This window comes from Amphimedon queenslandica, unplaced genomic scaffold (genome assembly GCF_000090795.2).
Source record: "Amphimedon queenslandica unplaced genomic scaffold, v1.1 AMPQUscaffold_13436, whole genome shotgun sequence".
NCBI classification, from domain to species: Eukaryota; Metazoa; Porifera; class Demospongiae; order Haplosclerida; family Niphatidae; genus Amphimedon; species Amphimedon queenslandica.
The window spans coordinates 192,448-212,999 of NW_003546328.1; the positions used below are offsets into that span (position 1 = coordinate 192,448).

The 20,552-nt window shown below is 37.6% G+C and overlaps 6 protein-coding genes and 1 long non-coding RNA gene across 8 annotated transcripts; 3 read left to right on the forward strand and 4 right to left on the reverse strand.

Annotated features, from left to right (window-relative positions):
• Window positions 1-2,037: 2,037 nt before the first annotated feature.
• On the reverse strand, window positions 2,038-2,940 carry LOC109581495 (uncharacterized). The gene is made up of 3 exons (XR_002184656.1): window positions 2,438-2,940; window positions 2,311-2,389; window positions 2,038-2,263 (listed from the first exon to the last, which is right to left on the reverse strand). It is a non-coding gene; the product is annotated as an uncharacterized LOC109581495 (long non-coding RNA).
• A 232-nt stretch (window positions 2,941-3,172) lies between these two features.
• Window positions 3,173-7,466, reverse strand: LOC100639654 (probable tRNA N6-adenosine threonylcarbamoyltransferase, mitochondrial). 2 transcript variants are annotated; one of them, XM_019995681.1, is made up of 9 exons: window positions 7,222-7,466; window positions 7,069-7,168; window positions 6,465-6,559; window positions 6,083-6,403; window positions 5,774-5,990; window positions 5,586-5,716; window positions 5,465-5,536; window positions 5,360-5,417; window positions 3,173-3,473 (listed from the first exon to the last, which is right to left on the reverse strand). In XM_019995681.1, exons 1-9 carry the CDS (start codon window positions 7,413-7,415, stop codon window positions 3,447-3,449), a joined length of 1,215 nt encoding a protein of 404 aa, XP_019851240.1. In that variant the 5' UTR covers window positions 7,416-7,466; the 3' UTR covers window positions 3,173-3,446. The 2 variants fall into 2 exon arrangements, with proteins under 2 accessions (XP_019851240.1, XP_003386124.2); XM_003386076.3 differs by having other exon boundaries at window positions 3,423-3,473; window positions 5,349-5,417.
• On the forward strand, window positions 7,452-8,509 carry LOC100639780 (DNA repair protein XRCC3-like). Its single transcript, XM_003386077.2, has one exon. The coding sequence runs from the start codon at window positions 7,480-7,482 to the stop codon at window positions 8,485-8,487; it is 1,008 nt and encodes a 335-aa protein (XP_003386125.1). The 5' UTR covers window positions 7,452-7,479; the 3' UTR covers window positions 8,488-8,509.
• Window positions 8,510-8,523: 14 nt separating this feature from the next.
• LOC105312510 (pyridoxal phosphate phosphatase PHOSPHO2-like) lies at window positions 8,524-9,467 on the reverse strand. The gene has a single exon (XM_011405222.2). It carries the CDS (start codon window positions 9,439-9,441, stop codon window positions 8,716-8,718), a length of 726 nt encoding a protein of 241 aa, XP_011403524.1. The 5' UTR covers window positions 9,442-9,467; the 3' UTR covers window positions 8,524-8,715.
• A 12-nt stretch (window positions 9,468-9,479) lies between these two features.
• LOC100639906 (coiled-coil domain-containing protein 173-like) lies at window positions 9,480-11,879 on the forward strand. The gene is made up of 14 exons (XM_003386078.3): window positions 9,480-9,574; window positions 9,622-9,641; window positions 9,699-9,854; window positions 9,903-9,956; window positions 10,002-10,121; window positions 10,167-10,372; window positions 10,438-10,690; window positions 10,736-10,779; window positions 10,830-10,887; window positions 10,937-10,999; window positions 11,056-11,127; window positions 11,184-11,348; window positions 11,404-11,587; window positions 11,631-11,879. The coding sequence occupies exons 1-14, from the start codon at window positions 9,529-9,531 to the stop codon at window positions 11,789-11,791; spliced, it is 1,602 nt and encodes a 533-aa protein (XP_003386126.1). The 5' UTR covers window positions 9,480-9,528; the 3' UTR covers window positions 11,792-11,879.
• A 62-nt stretch (window positions 11,880-11,941) lies between these two features.
• On the forward strand, window positions 11,942-13,097 carry LOC100636281 (ras-related protein O-RAL-like). Its single transcript, XM_003386051.3, has 2 exons — window positions 11,942-12,177; window positions 12,300-13,097. Exons 1-2 carry the CDS (start codon window positions 12,070-12,072, stop codon window positions 12,783-12,785), a joined length of 594 nt encoding a protein of 197 aa, XP_003386099.1. The 5' UTR covers window positions 11,942-12,069; the 3' UTR covers window positions 12,786-13,097.
• A 229-nt stretch (window positions 13,098-13,326) lies between these two features.
• Window positions 13,327-20,535, reverse strand: LOC100640034 (growth factor receptor-bound protein 14-like). Its single transcript, XM_003386079.3, has 14 exons — window positions 20,269-20,535; window positions 19,913-20,099; window positions 19,672-19,740; window positions 19,526-19,618; window positions 19,446-19,466; window positions 19,084-19,380; window positions 18,911-18,986; window positions 16,850-17,218; window positions 16,616-16,737; window positions 15,704-15,931; window positions 15,207-15,317; window positions 14,307-14,887; window positions 14,047-14,140; window positions 13,327-13,767 (listed from the first exon to the last, which is right to left on the reverse strand). Exons 1-14 carry the CDS (start codon window positions 20,364-20,366, stop codon window positions 13,606-13,608), a joined length of 2,508 nt encoding a protein of 835 aa, XP_003386127.3. The 5' UTR covers window positions 20,367-20,535; the 3' UTR covers window positions 13,327-13,605.
• Between the last annotated feature and the right edge of the window lie 17 nt (window positions 20,536-20,552).

Below are 20,552 nucleotides of genomic sequence, written 5' to 3' on the forward strand. Positions count from 1 at the left end.
ACATTATATAAAGCATAGCAATAAATAACTTCACATGTATATAGGCATGCCACTATAAACATCTTTGTTTACCACAACATTCAATGACCATAAGCCATACTCATGATCACAATAACACTGTAAATTCTATCAAAAGTGATTTGTAATTTTAATTCAGCCACAAATCTAAAACATCCTTGCCAAGCGGCTACTTAATAAGATTATTAAAATAATTAGTAAAATAATATCTAAGTTAAGAGGGAGACTATAAAGTAATGAAATGTACTTCTAACAAAATAATCATCACTCTATTATCAGTGATAATGGATTCATCAGTGTACAGTGAAGACTCAGGATATTATAAATGTTTACTTTAATGTCTTCTATGAAGTACAAAACCAGTTGACATTTAACTATGCATACACACAGTATTTATACACACATAGTCAGGTGAAGCCTAGGCTCTGCCTGACTGTACACACACGCAAGCACACAATTACATATCTAGCCACACCCATGACTTACATACTGTAGTGTGTATGAAGCATGAGTTCATAATTAATAGTAGTAGCTATCTATTATGCTTAAATGAATTTAATAGTCTATGAAATGAGGCAGAATCCCCAAAACAGCAAAATAGGCAATCTATAGTGCATTTCAAACTTGTGTGATTTAGTGTTATAATTTTAATTTCAAAAACAATATCAAAAAATTAATTGGCTGTCAAAATCACTAATACTTTAAATCTACAACAACTACAGCAGTCTAATAAATTCACAGGCCTACAGCAATCACAATATAAGTAGTAAGATTTAAAAAGAAAAAGGCTTAAAGTTCAGTATTAATGTATAAAGTTTTAAAAGAAAAAAGTGAGGAGGATCACAGCAACAAATGACAAAGTAGCAAGAGGATAAACCCTGTTAGCAGGACTATTGCATGAAGGATCTGCATTGACTCCAGGGCAGCTATCAATACCGGATCCAAGATAAGGACGAGCACAGCAACCAATCAATGAAGCAGTCCTAGTAAGACTATTGAGACACCTAGCAGAAGTTGCACTACTGCAGACTATTCCAGCATTAAAATAGCAAGCATCATCAATTTGATAAAATACAGCATTGTTAGTACGATTCTGTCGAGCAATTAGAACAGGACAATAGTCTCCACTCTCTTGTCCGCAGATTCCATTTTGAAGAAATTCTGTTTGAAAATTTATCGTAGTTGAAGGAACATTATTTGCTGTATTTATGCAGCGATAGAATGTAATGAATGGGTCAAGGCAGGAAGAGATGCAGTTTCTGGAGTAAGCTTGGTTTATTTCAGCTAGCTGGGCGTCACTGAGATCAGAGGTTGGGTTAAGATCAAGTAGTGCAGTTACGTTACAGCTTTGAGGCAAGCTGTCATTAAAGGCAGTGAAGCATTGATTAGCGCCATTATTCTGACGAGTGCTGTGCTCCTTAGAAAACTTGGCCAGTAGACTTTTCTGCAGATTATTAGCAACAGCTCCTTGACTGATGACAGCTGCAACAAATAAGCAGCAGACTGCTGCAAATTTAGTGGAAAGAGAGAAACTTGACATGTTGCAGTTTCACTATCAACAAGAGCACTCTTGCTATCAACCTTCGATTGGCTCTATCTGGTTAAAGTGACTTTAAAAAATAGTCTCTTTATAGCATTGGATTTAACCTAATTTGTAACATCTGTGTGTCAACCTGCAATCAGCAAGCGGATCAGCGTTATTTTTGTAATGACTCAAAGTATTTGTGATTGAACATATGTGGCAAGATTAATTTCAATTTAACATTTTTAGTTGGGTTTAATTTGAAAGTCCCAAGATATGGGTATTCACCTCATCAACAATAATAGTAAACACATAAAAACATAGTACACATGTAGGCAATACTAGGGATTCTACACACCTTTGTTTACCGCACATTTAATCACAAGCCATATAATCAGTCATAATTCTGTAAGTAAAAATTATGTAATAAAGTTGTTGTGTATGACGGAGCAGTACTGTCCTAAAACAAACAAAGCAAGCTTCCTGAATAGACAAGGGCCATTTTACGAACAAAATCTTAAAAATACACATGCAAGGATAAGAATAAGAACTGTACAGAACAAAAAGACCAGTCAGCACAGGGCCCCAAGATAATAATAAAGTGATAATAATAATGAGTACATGTAATGTGTGTGTATGTATGTACATTAGTACTTCATTTTTACTTTCACTTTAATTCTTTCATCAGCCACAATACTAAAAATATACTTGCCCAGTGGCCACCTAATAAGATTATACTCATAGACTATACAGTAGTGAAATGTATTGACTTTGATGGAATGAATTCCAATGTAAATAAATCCTTCATGCATTAAAGGGAGGCCAGCTTTAATGTGCTTTATTCCGGCCCTACAGCAATACAATAATTACAATGAGACTAATGATTAAACTTCTTACCAAGCAATCATCACTCCATTATCAGTGCACAGTGAAGGCTCAGGGCAGGAAAGGTGGTAGCCATAGTAAGAAGCTCTTCAAGTTCCTGGTGAATGTAAGCATTGAGGGGGCGAGCATGAGCCATCAATTAACATTGTTTGAACATGGTTTGAAAAAGATTAAAATCAATCCAGCTCTTACTATAATGTGAAAGAAAAGAACATTATTCCTTCTTTGTTTTTGAGACCATTACCTGCATGCATATTCAGACCCTGCAGTCCTCATGGTCAGAGTCTGAAGTCTGAAGAGAGCAAACATGCAGTAAAAAGAGACAAGAATGAGTGCTGCCGGCTTGATGAGGTATGTAACTGAGAAAACAAAGCCACACTTCAAATTAAAAAGTTGTGCGGAATCATTCACATGACTGCCTACCAAAAAGAATCTTATATATAACTTTACTTAAATTTCCAGACTTTCTAGAGCTACTGGAGTAGCCTTTAGATAGCTCTTCTCTCTTATCTAGCTGTTAAAAAACTCAAACTGAGTTTGTCCCATTTAAAAGCCGCCATTTTGTTAAATTTGAAAATTTGGCCAGTACACTTTTCTGCAGATTGTTTGCAACAGCTCCTTGACTGATGACAGCTACAAGAAATAAGCAGCAGACTGCTGCAAATTTAGTGGAAAGAGAGAAATTTGACATGTTGCAGCTTCACTATCAACCTTTGATCGGCTCTATCTAGTTACAGTGACTTCAAATAGACTAAAATGAAGTTTTAGTGCCTTTTATATTGGTGGTTGGGTTTGAAGCATTTTTGCTTGATATCTTTTATCAAGAAAGGTATAGGTATTTATCATTAGTCAACATATACAAAGCATAGTAGTGAATAACTTTGTACATATAGGCACACTACTACATAAACATCTTTGTTTACCATACCATAAGCCACACCAATAATCACATTACCACTATAAATTCTTTCAAAAGTCATTTGTACTTTATTTTCACTTTCATTCTCTTATTAGTCACAATCTAGAAACATCCTTGCCCAGCGGCTACCTAATAAGATTACCATTAGTAAATATTTTTAAGTTAAGAGGGGGACTATAAAGTAATGTAACCAAATAATCATCACTCTATTATCAGTGATAATGGCATTCATCAGTGTACAGTGAAGGCTTGAGATATTATGAATGTTTACTTTAGTTTAATGCCTTTTATGAAGCACAAACCAGTTGACATTTGACAACTTACATACCAAATAATATACCACACATACACATAGTCAGGTAATTAAAAGCCTATAGGCTCTGCCTGACTAATTCACACATAGTCTCGCTAGCCAGACTATTTCCCAGCCTACAGTCATTGGGGTATGTAGGCTGGAGAATGGTCTGGCTAGCGAGACTAGTTCACACACACACACACACGCAAACACACACACACAAACACACATCTAGCCACACCTATGACTTACATACTGCAGTGCATATTGGTAGTAGCTATCTATTGTGCTTAAATGAATCTAATAGTCTAGGGAATGAGGTGGAATCCCCTATCTAATGGACTAAATAGCAAAACGAGCAATCTATAAGTACATTTCAAACTTGTGCAATTTAGTGTTATAGTTTTGGTTTCAATAACAATATCACAAAATTAATTGGTTGTCAAAATCACTATTACTTTAAATCTACAACAACTACAGCAGTCTAATAAATTAACAGGCCTACAGCAATCACAATAATAGTAGTAAAATTTAAAAAGAAAAAGGCTTAAAGTTCAGTATTAATGTATAAAGTTTTAAAAGAATAAAGTAAGGAGGATCACAGCAACGAATGACAGAGTAGCAAGAGGATAAACCTTGTTAGCAGGACTATTGCATGAAGGATCTGCATTGACTCCACTGCAGCTATCAATACCAGATCCAATATAAGGACGAGCACAGCAACCAATCAATGAAGCAACCCTAGTAAGACTATTGAGACACCTAGCAGAGGTTGTACTACTGCAGACTATTCCAGCATTACCAAAGTTGCAAGCATCAGTTTGATCAAATGCAGCACTGTTAGTACGATTCTGTCGAGCAATTAGAACAGGACAATAGTCTCCACTCTCTTGTCCACAGATTCCATTTTGAAGAAATTCTGTTTGAAAATTTATTGTAGCCGAAGGAACATTATTTGCTGTACTTAGGCAGCGATAGAATGTAATGAATGGGTCAATGCAGGAAGAGATGCAGTGTCTGGAGTAAGCTTGGTTTATTTCAGCTAGCTGGGCGTCACTGAGATCAGAGGTTGGGTCAAGATCAAGTAGTGCAGATATGTTACAGCTTTGAGGCAAGCTGTTATTAAATGTAGTAACGCATTGATTAGCGCCATTATCCTGACGAGTGCTGTGCTCCTTAGAAAATTTAACCAGTAGACTTTTCTGCAGATTATTAGTAGCAGCTCCCTGACTGATGACAGCTGCAACAAATAAGCAGCAGACTGCTGCAAATTTAGTGGAAATAGAGAAATTAGACATGTTGCAGCTTCACTATCAACAAGAACTTTTGTTATCAATCTTTGATTGGCTCGATCGATTTGCGACGACTTCAAATAAACTGCCTGTTTATAGCATTGGATTTAATCTAATTTGGAACATTTGTGTATCAATCTGCGATCATATTTATTTATTTTATGTGATGTCTTCAAATAAACTGAAAGTATTTGTGGTTGAACAGTTGTGGTTGGATTTAATTTGATTCTAACATTTTTGGATGGGTTTAATTTGAAGGTCCCAAGATATGGCATCCACAATAAAAACACATTATACACATGTAGGCAGCACTAGGCATGCCTCACACCTTTGTTTACCACACATTTAACCACAAGCCTTACTCAGTCATAATTACATTAATACTGTAAAGTAGAAATTTAATAAAGTCATTAGTACTTCATTTTTACTTTCACTTTAATTCTTTCATCAGCCACAACATTAGAAATATCCTTGCCCAGTCGCCACCTAATGCAATTATACTCATAGACTATACAGTAATGAAATGTACTGACTTTGGAATAAATTTCAATGTAGATAAATCCTTCATTAAAGGGAGGCCAGCTTTAATGTGCTCTATTCCAGCCCTAAAACAATAGAATAATTATGATGACAAAATGATTAAACTTCTTATACCAAGCAATCATCACTCCATTATCAGTGCACAGTGAAGGCTCAGGACAGGAAAAGTGGTAGCCATAATAAGAAGCAAGCTCTTCAAGTTTCTTTCTAAGATAAAGATTACTAGCAACACCTCCAGAAACAACCTAACAATTAAATTCAGAAATACATTATTATTATTTATACACACAAACAGTGATTACCAAGTGGTTAAGTGTAGGCCATTTCTCAATACAGTACAGTATAGCTCTCTGAGTTCTGGTGACTAGGTGCCGAGAGATGGCAGCAAGAGAAGCAGCTGATATGTCTTCACATTGTAAAACAGGAGAATGAGGTCCCGTTGGATCATTAGCCTCCTGTGATGTAATGACTCGCATTGTATGTGTCTTAATACCAGAAAAAGAAAACATACAATCAAGCCTTAAAGAGAAGAAAAATTAAGTAGTTTAAGCTTTAAAAATCACAATAATTATCTCATTAATGCTTTCTCTCTGTCTTCTTTATCTCTATACCTTTGAGACATTGCACGAGGGAAAGGAAACTTTTCTGGATTACCAAACTTTGCTAGTACTTCGATAGCCCTGCCTCCAGAGAGATCACTCACTAACGGATGAGTATGAAGTCTCAGAGCTCTTGCTATTTTATCAAAAGCCTCTCCAGGTGCATCATCTCTGCACTCCCCTAGTCTGAGGAATTTGCCAGGTCCCTCACAGACGGTTAGTATGCAATGACCACCAGAGGCAAGGAGGACGAGAAAAGGAAAGGAGACTGGATGAGTTATGCATGCAGTGAGGGCATGAGCTTCCATGTGATGCACAGGGATAAATGGCTTACTAGTAATAATAATGATGATAAATGAAGCAAATTACATTGTACAGTTTTAATTTTTCTTACTTTTCTTTTGCAACTAGTTTTTTGGTAAAGTCCATTCCTGCTTCAAGTGAGAGTGCTAGTCCAGGGCCAACTGTTGCAGCAACAGCATACACATCCTTCAATGAAATAATAATTAATAGTCATTCTTACATGCATTTCACAATATCAGAAAATGTAATCAAAATGGAGAATTCTCTTGTTTTCATTTTTGGCAAAATTTGGCCAAAGACAGTATAATAATACAGTACAGGGATTTGAGTCCGATTTGAGTCCAACTTTGAACCACTTTATTATTCTCAAGAGTCTAATTTTAATCAGAATCCGATCAAACTTTTACACAAGATCAGTACATGTATATGTATCAGAAAAAATTATAAAAATGGAGAAATCTCTCCTTTTCAATTTTGAGGAAATTCGGTTCTAGACCATGTACATGGTACATGGTCTTTGGTTTGATTTTTTGAGCAGCTTAAAAAATTTGTGATAACCTAATTTTGATCGGAATCAAAATTCCTACACAACATATATAAGATGCATATGTATGAAAATGTAATAAAATTACAATTAGTTACAATTAATATCCATACTTTCATTTTAATTCCATACTTTCATTTTAATTCCATACTTTCATTTTAATTCCAGCATCTCTCAAGGCAGTCTCCATTACACTCCCCAAATATTCCCGATGCAACTTCCCAGCAACTTTCGGATTCACACCACCTGTTCTAAATGACAAATACTACACGTAAAAGAATTAGAGAGTCTGTAAGTCTTTTACTTCTGGTGCCATGCTAATTGTGAATGTCTGCTATCAGCCAGAATTGCTCCAGAGCTAGTGACCACGCCCACTCCAGTATCATCACAGCTGGTTTCTACACCCAATACAATAAAATCCTTACAATCATTTCCAGACAATCCTCTATACCCTTTTATCCCTCTACTTAGAGTGTTGAACTTCAAAACTGATTTCATTTTATCATTTTACCAGCCAAGTCGTAATGCGCATGCTCAGTATAATCGACCCACGTGGAGTCTCATGGACAAGTTGGCCGTCCCACCAGCTGTATCCATATCATTGGAGAGAGCTGGTTTGAGGTCCCTGTCTGAAATATTGGAATATTCTAGCGGTGATTTGGTCCGTAGGACTGGATTAAAGGTGTATCAGGTCCAGGGGCTCATAGAAACCGCTTCAGAAGCTGTTCTGGCACGTTTTAAGCCTCTCACAGCTCAAGACATTAGACAAATAGATAATCAGAAGCTAAGCTTGGGCTGTCCTTTGATAGATGAGACACTACAAGGTGGCCTCCTTCCCCGCTCACTCACCGAAGTAGCTGGTACCAGTGCAGCTGGTAAATCACAGTTATGCCTTCAGCTCTCACTCACTGTTCAATTGCGAGAAAAACATGGTGGATACTCATCAAAGGCAGTTTATATCAGCACAGAGGGACCTTTTCATAGTAAACGTCTCAAGGAACTGGCCCAGTTTATGGCCGGCAAGTACTCGTATCTTAATGCACAGACACTCATGGACAATGTCCTCGTACATCACTCGGCCACTGTACAAGAATTAAAAGTATTACTCAATCACGAATTGCCATGCCTCCTTCAGAAAAACCCACGCAACATTAGACTAATCATAATTGATTCTTTGGCTAGCCTCTTTCGTGTTGAGTACTCGTATGACGACTCGTCAAGAGCTTACGACTTGAAATTAATTGCCAGTTCCCTACACTTGCTCATATATCAACACCAGTTAACCATTGTGTGCACTAACCAGATGACCAGTGACACTAAGAGTAATACAACTCGACCAGCACTTGGTGAACTGTGGAGTAACATGGTTGCCACCAGATTACTCCTATTGAGAGAAGAGGGAGTGGACAATAATGCAGCTTTCTGTCCAGGTGTGAATCCGGTACCACGCCTACTTCAGATTGATTTTGCCCCTCACCTACCAAATAATACGATGAATTATTACATTGATGATGAAGGAGTGCATGGATTGGATGCTATAGATCCAGCCATATTGGACACTTTTGACTAAATATACAATACTAGCTTGCTATATGTATCTATAATGTGTAATAACTGGAAGATATTTTTTACAATAGAGATATAATAGTAATAATTGATTGGTATTATTTTTATGTTTTAAAAATGAAAATCGATATCATTTAGTATTATAATTATTAATTTGATTGTTATGAAGAGTTAAAATGAAACCGACTATTATATCTATAGCATTAAAAAATAAATTAATTAAAGATAGTACTCATGGCATCAGGCTCTGTAATAGAACTGCGGCTTGAGGATCAGTAAAATCAATCACATTAAAACTAGGTGGAGGCTTCTCTGCAGCTATCCTCTTGGCAAGACCATATCCTGTCCTAGCCACAACGTGATCGCGAGGAGAAAGATGCATAGCAGCACAGTAATCATTAGATCCATCCCCTACATAAACTATCCTGGAATATGTACTCCTCTCTTCGGCTATGCTGTGCATTATTAGACCCTTGCACATGTTTGGGGTTTTACGACAACGAGTGCAGCAGTGAGCATGGTAGTGGCTGATTTCTAGACAGCCGGATTCGTTGAAACATGCTGGATTGGTGTGGATTGTCTTAAAAACGTCTGCTAAGTTGTGATTCTCCAATATCGCACGTATAAAGAATGAATTGGCATCTGAAACTATGATAGCATCTACGAGTGGATGTTCCTTTATTTTTTCTAGTGTTCTCTTCATTGGTCCTATTAAATCTATCTCTTTCATTACTCTGAGGACGTCCTCTGGCTTGGAACCATGTTCATACTGAGCTTTCATGACATAATTCATCATTGTTATCCATAGGGTAAACTCCTTTCTCATCTCGTGTACCTTCTCAATTAGGTTCAGCTGAGGTGCCACGTTCATGGCATATGTGTCACAGTTGTCATCGATGAGTGTGTGGTCGAAATCGAAAACAAAGAGAACCTTTTCAGCCCCTTCACTGTCCGCCATTTTAAAAAGATTGCGGTTAAAAATAAAACAGACCCCGCCTATCGTTGCCATGGTGATTTAGCAAATACACTGACTAGTGTTACCAAAATGTCTTTGGAGATTCGTAGAAGCAAGGGATTAGCAGCTACACAAAGTATGTTCAATCTTTATTTCTGCTTTTATAATGGATATTTTTCTTAGGGCAGCAACCCAGGCCTTCGGTATGATTTTAAATAATTATTATGCTACTAAATTTTGGAAATTTACCTGGCCTTTAGGCAACTGTCCTATCTATGCAAGAATTGGAGAGGCTGAAGCTTAAAATATCTGGAGTTGACTTGGATAAGGAAGAAGCAATGCAAAGAGAACGTGATAAGGAAGCTAAGCATCAAGCTTCCTGTAACATGGTGAAGAACTGGAGGAATACAATAGAGGCAAGGAAATAAAAATGGCGATCCTTTATTATAATTAATAAAAAACAGGGACAGAGGTTAAAACGACTTGAAAATCTCAAAGTAAAAGAGATTAAAGAGGAGGTTGGGATTTTTTTGAATGTGTATTAAGATTTGCCCTGTATGTAGGAAGAAAGAGTTAAAATAGATGAAGAGGAGGCAGAATTTCAAGCAGCAAGGAGACAAGAGCTGATAGATCGTGCAAAAACACTTCTTTACTACCAGACAGATAGACTTAAAGGATTTCATGTAGGTTTGCATTGCAATTATAATTTTTAATAGCTCCGTCAATAGAGTGGACTATTGCTCTCTGAGATCCTTAAAGAAAGAGAAGCACAAATTGCATTCAAAAAGCAAAGGAGTGATATGTATAAGGATAGAGATCAGATGTATCAGCGCTATCAAGAAGAGCTGAGAGAGAAAACAAAAGTGGCAGATACACTAGCTGCTCAAGAAAGGAGCAAAGCAGTTTCTGAGATAGCAGCCTATCAAGCAAAGCAGTATGTTTGAGTCATTGAGTGTATGTATATTTAGTGACTCTTGTCAATGATAATTCAATTCTAAGGATATCTGAACATGCTACTGCAAAGAAGAAAGAAAGGGAGCGTCAATTAGAAGAACAGACTGCCATAGACAAAGAAACTCAACGCTGGCAGGAGATAGAGAAGGAGAAAGAAATGCAGGCAGAGAGGAAGAAATTAATTCTTCGCCAGGAGCTGAATGACTTGATAATGAGTAATAGGACTTTTGCAAGAATGAAAGAAGAACAGGAGAAAATGCAACAAGCTGAGTGCGAACTATTTGCAAAAGCCAAGAAGGTATGCTAACCCAAATGAATCCAATTTATTGCCAAGTGTATATAGAATATGACTAAAATGCGTAAACAAAAAGAAGCAGAAATCCATAGGTGAGTCTATTAGTCTATTTTTTGATCTGTTGTCACTATTATTGTCATAGAGAGCTTCAAGGTCACCAAGAAAAGATTGCAAAACACATAGAGAGCATGGTTGAAGAGGTTAGACATTTACATAGCAATAATTTCTATTGACCATAATTATAAATAGAAAGTGAGCAATGAAGATGAATTGATTGCCAAAGCTGTAGCTGAGCAAGATGCTAAAAGAGAGGTACTGTAGCACAGTCATGATTATAGCTCTAGTATTCTCATTGCTATTACTTGCAGAGAATAGAAAGAGAAAAGGCTGAGAAGCAAATGAAAAGTGCAGCTGAAATTGATGAATGTTGCCGTGAAATGGTTAGCATATGGTCATTGTATATAACAATGTGACAGCATTGAAAATCTATTTTTAGATTTCAGAGCAAGAAAGAAAGAGGCGAGAAATGAGAGAGCACGAGCAAGAGCTCCTTCGTCAAAGAGTTGAACAAGATCAAAGATTCCATGCTAACAACCTTCAGAAGGAGCAGAAAAAGATCCGCGAGGCAAAGGAAGTGGAGAAATTTCTCAAAGCTCAAATGGTGAGTGTAGTACATACAGACTTGCATAGAAAGTTAATATACATGTATTTGATAGGTTGAAAAAGAAGAGAGAGAAAGAATGGAAAGGGAGGAAGAAAAGACGCATCAACAGAAAAATTTGAGTTTATTGAAAGTTGAAGAGAACCAGTTTCAAGAATATGCTGGTCAAGTGATACAGGAGACAAAAGAAAGAGACTTAAACACTTTTCCACTTAAAAAGGCATCAAAAAGAGGATCAGGTACTGTAAAAGTGGATGGAAAAATGTTTATTTTGTTCTGTAGGAGGTGGACATGGCCCTGTATTCTCTGCCAAAGGTGAAGTTCGCCCTAGTTATCAGCCATGTGCATCTCCAATAGTTGAGCTACCCTCTTATGCATCTAAAGAAGTCCCTCTTGCTTGGAAACCCAGCAACACCAAAAAGAGAATGGGTTTCAACTGGTAACTGGAGATGTGGCTCGTTAATTAAAGACTTGTAATTAATTTTATTAATAGTTAGTTGAAATTAATAGATCACGTGAGGCGTATCCGTACATTAATCGTCTACGTTTTAGATCACGTGATAAATAACACCGTATATTTAAAACCTACAGCCCAGCCCATTTCGTTGGTGGCCAATTAGGCTGAGGCTCTGTGACAGGCGACTCAACTGTCTCTTTCACTCTCTCCCTCCTTCTCTCCTGGGGCTCCCTAGCCTCTTTATTTTCACAGGGAACAGCTGAAATGTCGAAAAGCAAGGGTAAAGGTGAATTGCCGGTCCACAAGGTGATCATGGTTGGGCCTGGAGGCGTAGGAAAATCTGCTCTGACTTTGCAATTCATGTACTCAGAGGTGAGGAATAATTACTAGCATCCTTATTTAATATTATTATTATTATGATAATAGTTATTTTTGCTTTGGTTCTGTTAATGTTATCTTCCTTTTTTCCTTCACTTCCTCTAAATTTCTCTCAGTTTGTTGAGAACTATGAGCCAACAAAAGCAGACAATTATCGCAAGAAAGCGACAGTCTCCGGGCAAGAATGCCAGATAGACATACTTGATACTGCTGGGCAAGAAGACTATGCTGTCATACGTGACAATTACTTCAGAACCGGAGAGGGCTTCATCTGCGTTTTCTCTGTCACAGAGCGAGAGACTTTTGAGGGCATGAAGGACTTTCGGGAGCAAATCCTCAGAGTCAAAGTTGACGATAAAGTCCCAATGATACTCGTTGGTAACAAGATCGATCTCCAAGATCAAAGGGTAGTGAGCTTTGATGAAGCAAAAGCCCTCGCACATTCGTGGGGCGTTCCTTACGAAGAAACATCAGCCAAGACGAAGCTAAACGTCGAAAAGGTTTATTACGATTTAGTTCTTGTCATAAAGGAAAAGAAAGACTCTGTCAACGGGGCGAATCAAAAGAAGAAAAAGAAGAAGTCAAAGTGTGTTATCTTGTAGGACAATTCTTTCCAGCATCCTCCCGCCACCTCTCTCTCTCTCTTTCCTTCTTGCTAACTCGCTCTCATCATCTTACTATTAATAGCTGTTAATCAATAGACTATGAAGCCAGTAATTATTATTATTAGTAATTTTATTAGCTTATTCAGTGGATGTTCTCTACTTTAGTTTAATTATGTAAATGTGTTTATGTTCCAACTGTTGTGTGTGTATTTTGTTATAATATGAGTGTATCTGGCAAGCATGGAGATTTATAGTGTGCTATTTCAATTATTCATGTAATAAATTACTCATCATGTTCTTAAACTGTAAGGGTTCCACTTGCCCTTATAAGGCATCTCAATAGTAGAAGGAAACCATTAGTTTAGTGTGTACGTGTGGCTCAAGAGTTTTTGTGGCTGGGGCAAATTCAGTTCCAAATTAAAAAAATCGCCAATCTTCTTGAACCAAGTATAAATTTATAATGAAATTCTTTGTGCAAAGTGAGACATTCCACTTAAAATAATTAATTGCCATCCAACCAGCCACACACAAATTAATCTATTCTTAAAATTCTAATAATTCTAAAATGAATTTCAATACGAAAATGCTTGACTAGTCAATAATAATGATAATTATTACATTGAATAATAACAAGACAATAATATTAATATTTAGGGCACACTAGTAAGAGAAAAACAAAGTCATTGCCTTTTTGTCAAAATTTTGAAAATTTAAACAGCAACAACACATGAATGCATGCAATAAAGTGTGTGATTGTAATTCAATAGATAAACAACAATAATTAATTAATTATTAGTTTTTATTAATTAATAGTTAATTAGCACTCGGTCATTCGCGTGGGTGGACGAGAACAGTACTCTGTTAGTTTGCATGGAAGACGATCAGCAAAATTGCGATAATGCTCCAGTACTTCAGGGACTGACTTAAACTGCGGACCATCATCAATCCTATATATTATCTCAGAGTTTTCTAGTTCATACTAGAGAGAAAGAAAAAGAAAGAGAAAATGAACACTACTCAAATTCCCAAGACATTATATTAGGGGGCATCAAATTGCCATGGATACAATCACACCTGTTATCACTCAGCTAAGAATGACACCTCATTTCCTGTGGTGTGAACTGACACCACATCATGTTGTACATGTATGCATACACCTTATTAGTAACAAGAGTGGATAATACACTCTTAGTAGTAACAAATTATATACAGTACATGTACATTACCAGTATTGTGAATGAATGATGTATTATCTTACTGGCATGATCTGAAAGTTCTTGGGTACAGACTTTGCAAACATTGTCAGGACAAAGGAGTTAGCAACAGAAGAGCTATCACGGACCAGAAACAACCTATAATGAGAGAGAGAGGATGAGAGAGTTCAACTTCAAAGCCAATGTTTACATCTGTTTAAAAAAGTGCGTAAGTGTGCCTCTTTCACTGTCTAACATTTGTATGTACTATTAACTATTTATACACTTTCTTTATCTCTCTCTTCCTCAAAGTGCATGTACTCACCCATCTCTAGACCCAGCTTGTTCTAATCGCCTAATGGCTTCATCACGAGGTATGGAGCCATGATACCAAGGATACTGTGACAGTGAATCCAAGACAACGCCCTCCTGCTCATCTATAGGGTGGGGTGGTATAGGTGGCGGGACATCATCAGGGTGCTCTCCTCCTCTATGTGAAGGCTTTGGAGCTGGTTTAGGAGCCGTTTTAGGTTTAGGGGCCGTCTTGGGTGGGACTTGGGGAGAAGCTTCAGGAGTGTTGTCTTCCCCTCCGACATGCTTAAACATCATCTCTTGAGCGACTTTAGCTTCTTTCTCTCTCTGATACTCCTCGCGCCTCTTGTCCAGGTGCTTCTCAAGCCTCATCCCAGTTAGAGAGTAGGCCCTTTCTTCAGCAGTACGACCACCAGTCGTCTCTGGGTCCTCCAACTTGAACTGCTTGATGTGAGCCTTGTAGTAATTGTCATACAGTACATGACCAAATTTGGCAAGACGGCACCCAGCGTACCAAGAGATGAACTCCTCCTCAGAATCAGCACAAAGGACCTTAATGTCCTTTGCACCTGGAACCATCTGATCTGGTTTAGGCTAAAGGAAGTAATGAAAAAGCGTGAGGGGGATGGAGTACATAAATTTAGGTGTTTCTACAGCAAGTGTGTGGGAGGGAGTGGTATATTGTTATCAATCTTATATAAACTGTTCTTTTAACTGCAGGGCCGCCACAGTATACACTAAAGTACATTACACTCTAATTCTCCCTTGGCACAGTTTAGACACACGTTCAGTGTAACTTTACTCTAAGTTCAACTGGATGTGTACTCATTCTCGTAAAAAATACAACACTTTTTTATAGGGCCACTACTCATTACTACATACAGTACTATTTCATTCTTTCCTTCTTTCTTACTCTGAGACCAAAGCAGAAATCAGAGGGAGCCTTTAGCATTTTCTTGAAGTTCAAGCCACGATAAAGATCACAATCTTCAAACTGAATCAACAACTGTAAATTCTTGGCCGTCTGTCAAAGAGAAAGAGAGAGGGTAGAAGGAGGAAGATGAAAATATACATACAATTATCATTCTAGTTCTACTCCTACAGTAATGGGACGAGGCTGTTTGATATTTTTCTCAAAAGACTCATTTGTATAGTAATTTATGGCCACCAGGTAATCAAAAGAAAATCAAAACAAAGCAGTCGAAATTAAAATTCTAAACTTTAAACATTGCAAGTCACAAAAAGCAAAAAGACAACACAAGAACCTACTTCAGGGAATAACAAATCTACATACACATATACATGTACATAGGAGTTACAATAATATCTACGTGTAGGTACATGTAACCTATATTCACATTGAGTCACATCATGTTAGACATACAGTCTACATCCAGTTAGTCTACATACTTTAGCTTTCCCTTTGAGTGTCTGGTAGAGACCTGATGCCCTCAATATGACGTATATCTTCTTCCACTTGTTCTTGTAGCCGTCCTTTAGGTGAAGGAACCCTTCAATCTCTGGGACGCGAAGGGCTGACGTGAAATACTCCTGGACCAGTATCTTCCTAGCTTTATCTGTTCGGTTCTTGCTGTCTTTGCCAATCATGGTGCTTGTTAGCAAAGCAGGGAAATATTTCTAAAATAATTATAAGAAAGTGAAGAGTATAACCTCTTCTCATTGCTATGTACATGTACTACATGTATCATCTAACCACAGTTCACGATATTGCAGATACAGACACTTAAAGAATGCAATCATATCATAATTCATGTACATACTAATCAATTTAAACTCAATGTCTTAGTAAAAACTATTCTCATTAATATTGACACATGTTCCTATAAATGCTATAAGGCTAATTTCCCACCTGGGCCAACAGCATCAACACTTAATTCCATTAGTCTCCTTATTGCATTCAGACAAACCACAGCCTCTCAAATAGACAACACACAATACTATATTCGGCAGTTGCATGCTATGACAAAACATAAAGGCGGTCCATGTGTACATGTACATGTACATGTAGACACAGAAACCATAACCAACAATACTGAGTGTCATGAGTGTACATTACACGAAATGCATTAATTGTATAAACAAGCAAACAGATGCATCATAAACAAGTTTGTATGTATACATGTATGTCATGCAATAATAAGCAACAAGAAAATAAAAGGTGTTTTGAATAGTGAGATATACGAGAATGTAAAGCAAAACAGAAACAAAGTAACTGTGTGTTTGTTCAACTTCATTAAATTGCATGCGTGACTGTATGTGAAGAAATGTGCATGGAATGAGGAGATAAAGGTAGTCACTTACAATTGGATCTACAAACAGCTCATATTTCAAATCGTTTCTGCGGAAGAAGAACTGATTGTTGGAGTCACGTGCCCAATGAGTGTATATCTCTTCAACACATTCATGATCCTCTAGTTCACGTTCTATGAGAAAAAAGTGACGAAAGTTTGAGATACATATACATGTACATGTATGCACATAAATACATGGTCATAAAGGTGATAATAGTAATATTAGTATATTCTTATTTCTTACCCAGTCCCACATCTCCAAGTCTTTCTATTATAGTCCAGTTGGGTGACTCCTCAAAATGGTTCTTGGATACAAGAAGGTAGCAGACAATAGCAGCAGTCATTCCTTCCTCAACAACCACGGTCTTGTTGGAGCCATCGTTATTGAAGACTTTGATGGCTACCTTTCTCTTGCTTGCAATCTTCATCTTCTCGATGGCTATCTTCATCTTTTCGTCTTTCATCTTAGCAGCAACTTCCTCGTCGTTGAGACTGGGGTCCGAGCGAAGCTCCTCCTCCCTAGCAACCAAGCGACGAGCAATGTCATCTTTGGTTATCTCTTCACTAGCTCCAGTTAGTTTTGGCTCATGGATTGGAGTGACATGGACCTCATCTGATTAAGAGAGAAAAATGTTACACTACTTTCCAGAGGACTAGCTCTTATAAAAATATAGCACTTGTATTTATAGTATAGTAGAGCCCTTGTTGCCAGTACTGCTATAGAAAGTATGACAATTGTCCTTTATTGTACTGTTGTAAGTAATGAAATACTATACTTTCTAGAGTACTGTGTTATGCGTAAAATATAAAGGAGGGACATTATTACTATGTCACACCATAAGAGCAAGAGAGTAATTAGTTTATTCAGAATAATAAATTATTGTTGTTTATTTTAAAATCCTATCCACAAGAAATTTAATTTTACTATAATTACACACACACACACACACACACACACATGTACACAAACATACACGAGTAAACAGACTGCTCACATAAAGTAATGTAAATGCACTAAGAGACTCAGTAAACAAGCTAATATACACGGAGGATGTATACACAAGTAATTGATAATAACAAAAAGAGTGGGCAGACATTGAGTGAGTAAGTATACATGTATGGATCCCACCAACCCAACACGAGTGAACAGTCTTAAACGAAACACTTGTCATCAAAGCTTCCCTCTGTTAACGATGTCAAATGCAAATAAGGACCATGTTTATTGCGTTAAGATTATGGCTCAACAACAATGCACACATGTACATACACACATACACACATACGTTATAAGGGGCTGCTAATCGATATAATATGGTATTGCTAATAGATATACCAGCCATATCAGTGCCAGGAATTTGAGATTAAATCTAATAATAAGATCTGTTGTTGCTTCTACTTTAGTATAGTCAGCATTTCAGTAATACCGTCACTAGAGTGTTGTGAGAGGGACAGGTTGCAATGTAAGCTGTCGAGTGTCCCTACATGAGCTGATTGTGAATAGTCTTTGTTTGTCAATTTGTCTTATTGTAACAAGAACACAAATAGGACTCAATAACCACTCACTCAGTGTATAAAATAAAGCTACTGAACCAAGTGTATACAGTGAAAGTTTTTAGACACTTTACAAATCACAGAAGAGGCTTAAGTTTCAGTAACAGTATCTACAAATACATGTAGAGTGACCCATGGAAAAATAAATATTTGGATTAAGGAGTTTATAGTAAAGACCAAACAAAGTATTCATCCTGCAATTTTGATTGTTAATGGTAAGGTAATCCATACCAACAAATTAGGTAAAATACATGTGCATAGATTATGGATAATAATAATAATGTCAAATTATTGTACTTAGTGTCTCAACTTCCTTACAAGTGCCTGTATTTACAGTGGCAACACCCAATCTCTCACAGCAAAAGGTGAAATCATGAAATCTCTTACAAACACACCTTATCTCCCTTATACTACACACACACACACACACACACACACACACACACACACACACACACACACACACACACACACACAAGAGAGTTAAATTAGAATCAGTTTTGCATAATTAATGACACTGTGTTGAGTCAGGGAGAGATGAGTGAACTTGTGGTATGACTAGTACCCACAAGAACACACACACATACACACACGCACATCATCACATGCAATCATGTCATTCTATCTCTTAACATATGTCACTATAAATATTACTCATAGTATGATTACTTAATGAGTGGCTGGGTGTGCAGAACAAAAGCATAGTTCTGTTATAGCATTATTGTTTTAACTACATGCAATTGTCTTCACTCACCCGTTGAATCAAATCCTTTTGGTGGGGGGAGGTCAGGGGGAAGGGAAGAATTTGAATGACTAGGACTGTCCTTAGTCTATGAGATTCATCATTAAATAAGAAAAGGAGATAAAGATAATTAAAAAAGAGGAGGAGGAGGAGGAATAAAGATAAAGATGGTAACATTACAATACCTCATGTGTCACGACTCCATTTGATTTAGGTTGGGCTAGTGGAGATGGTTTATTAGCAGGGACAGGACGAGGAGCGGTTGGCGGGGGAGGGGGAGAAGGCTCCGTCTTCTGAACTACTCTCTGATGTGGCAGGGGAGGAGTAGCAGCAACCTGATGAACTGGGGAAGCAAACTGTATTGGATTAGTAGGCATAGAGGCCTGAGAGGGCTGGACTTCCTTCATTGGGTCAAATTCACACAAATCAGTGAGGAGAGCATCAAGATCAGTGTCCTTTAAACTAGCCTCTGGATTAAACCCCTAAAAAGAGACAGCATGAATATGATGGGCATTAAATTTTACAAATAAGATTTATTAAGGCTCACTTGTATAGGCTTTTGCTCCTCCTGCATGTTAAAATTAATAATAAATAATAATAAAGATAAAGCAATATTTTGTCACTAACCCTTTGTAAACTATTGTATGGTGTCCCGCCTCCTAATGGAGTGCTATTCCCTGATGACGAGCCACTGATTGTACCAGCTGGTACAGTGTGTCTCTAATATAAAGAGGAGAGGAGAGGATAAAGAACAAAGGGGTATGGGGACATACTCTTGAAGAAGGGTCATAGGAGGTTACTGGATTGAAACTATTGGCTGCTATAGAAGGACTCCTACCAGGCTACAAGTTATAGAAGTGTTTGATGTGGAGAGAGAAAGAGAGGGGGGGTAGTCACATAGGAGGAATGAGTCAGAGAAAGGAAGAAGTGAGAAAGAGACAAGGAGATTAAACAATAAGTACAATAATGAAATATGTAGACAAAACAACTATACACTCACACACACACACTCACAGCAGTAATGGATTCCAAGTCAGCGATGGCCGAGGTAAGGTCACCGAGAAGATTATCAAAATCATCAAAGTCAACGGTTCCACCAGCAGAAGAAGCAGCAGTAGTGGTCCTCGCCTTATTGAGTATAGCCTGCTTGTGACTTGAATTTACGACAGCCATTTTTATTAGGGAACTTTCAGTCAATCCACTATAGGAAAAAATGAGGGAGAGGAGAGAGAGAGGGGGGAGATGATAAATTAGAAAGCCACTTGGGCAGACTCTGTTTGGTAGATTCAGTAAATAAACAAATTATATGACAAAAGCAAGCAGAACAGAAACGCTATGACAAACACATAAAAACAAGGACCCTGCCTGACCTCAAGGCCCCAAGATTATTGTAGCCATTCTGAACAAAGATGGGATGATAGTGCTCGCAACCAATGTCCCTCAGCCACTTCCTGACGTCTTCCGCCATCACCCTCGCTCGGATATACCACTAGGCACTGGAGAAGAAAACTCTGAGAGCAGAGCTAAAGAGCTGGACTGCGGGAGGAGCTGGAGAGCTTGTACAAAGAGAGAGATAAAGAAAGATAAAGAAAGACTTTCTCTTCTTTTGCCTTCTCGAAGATAAATACCTGCCCCCGACCCCCCGTTCAAATCA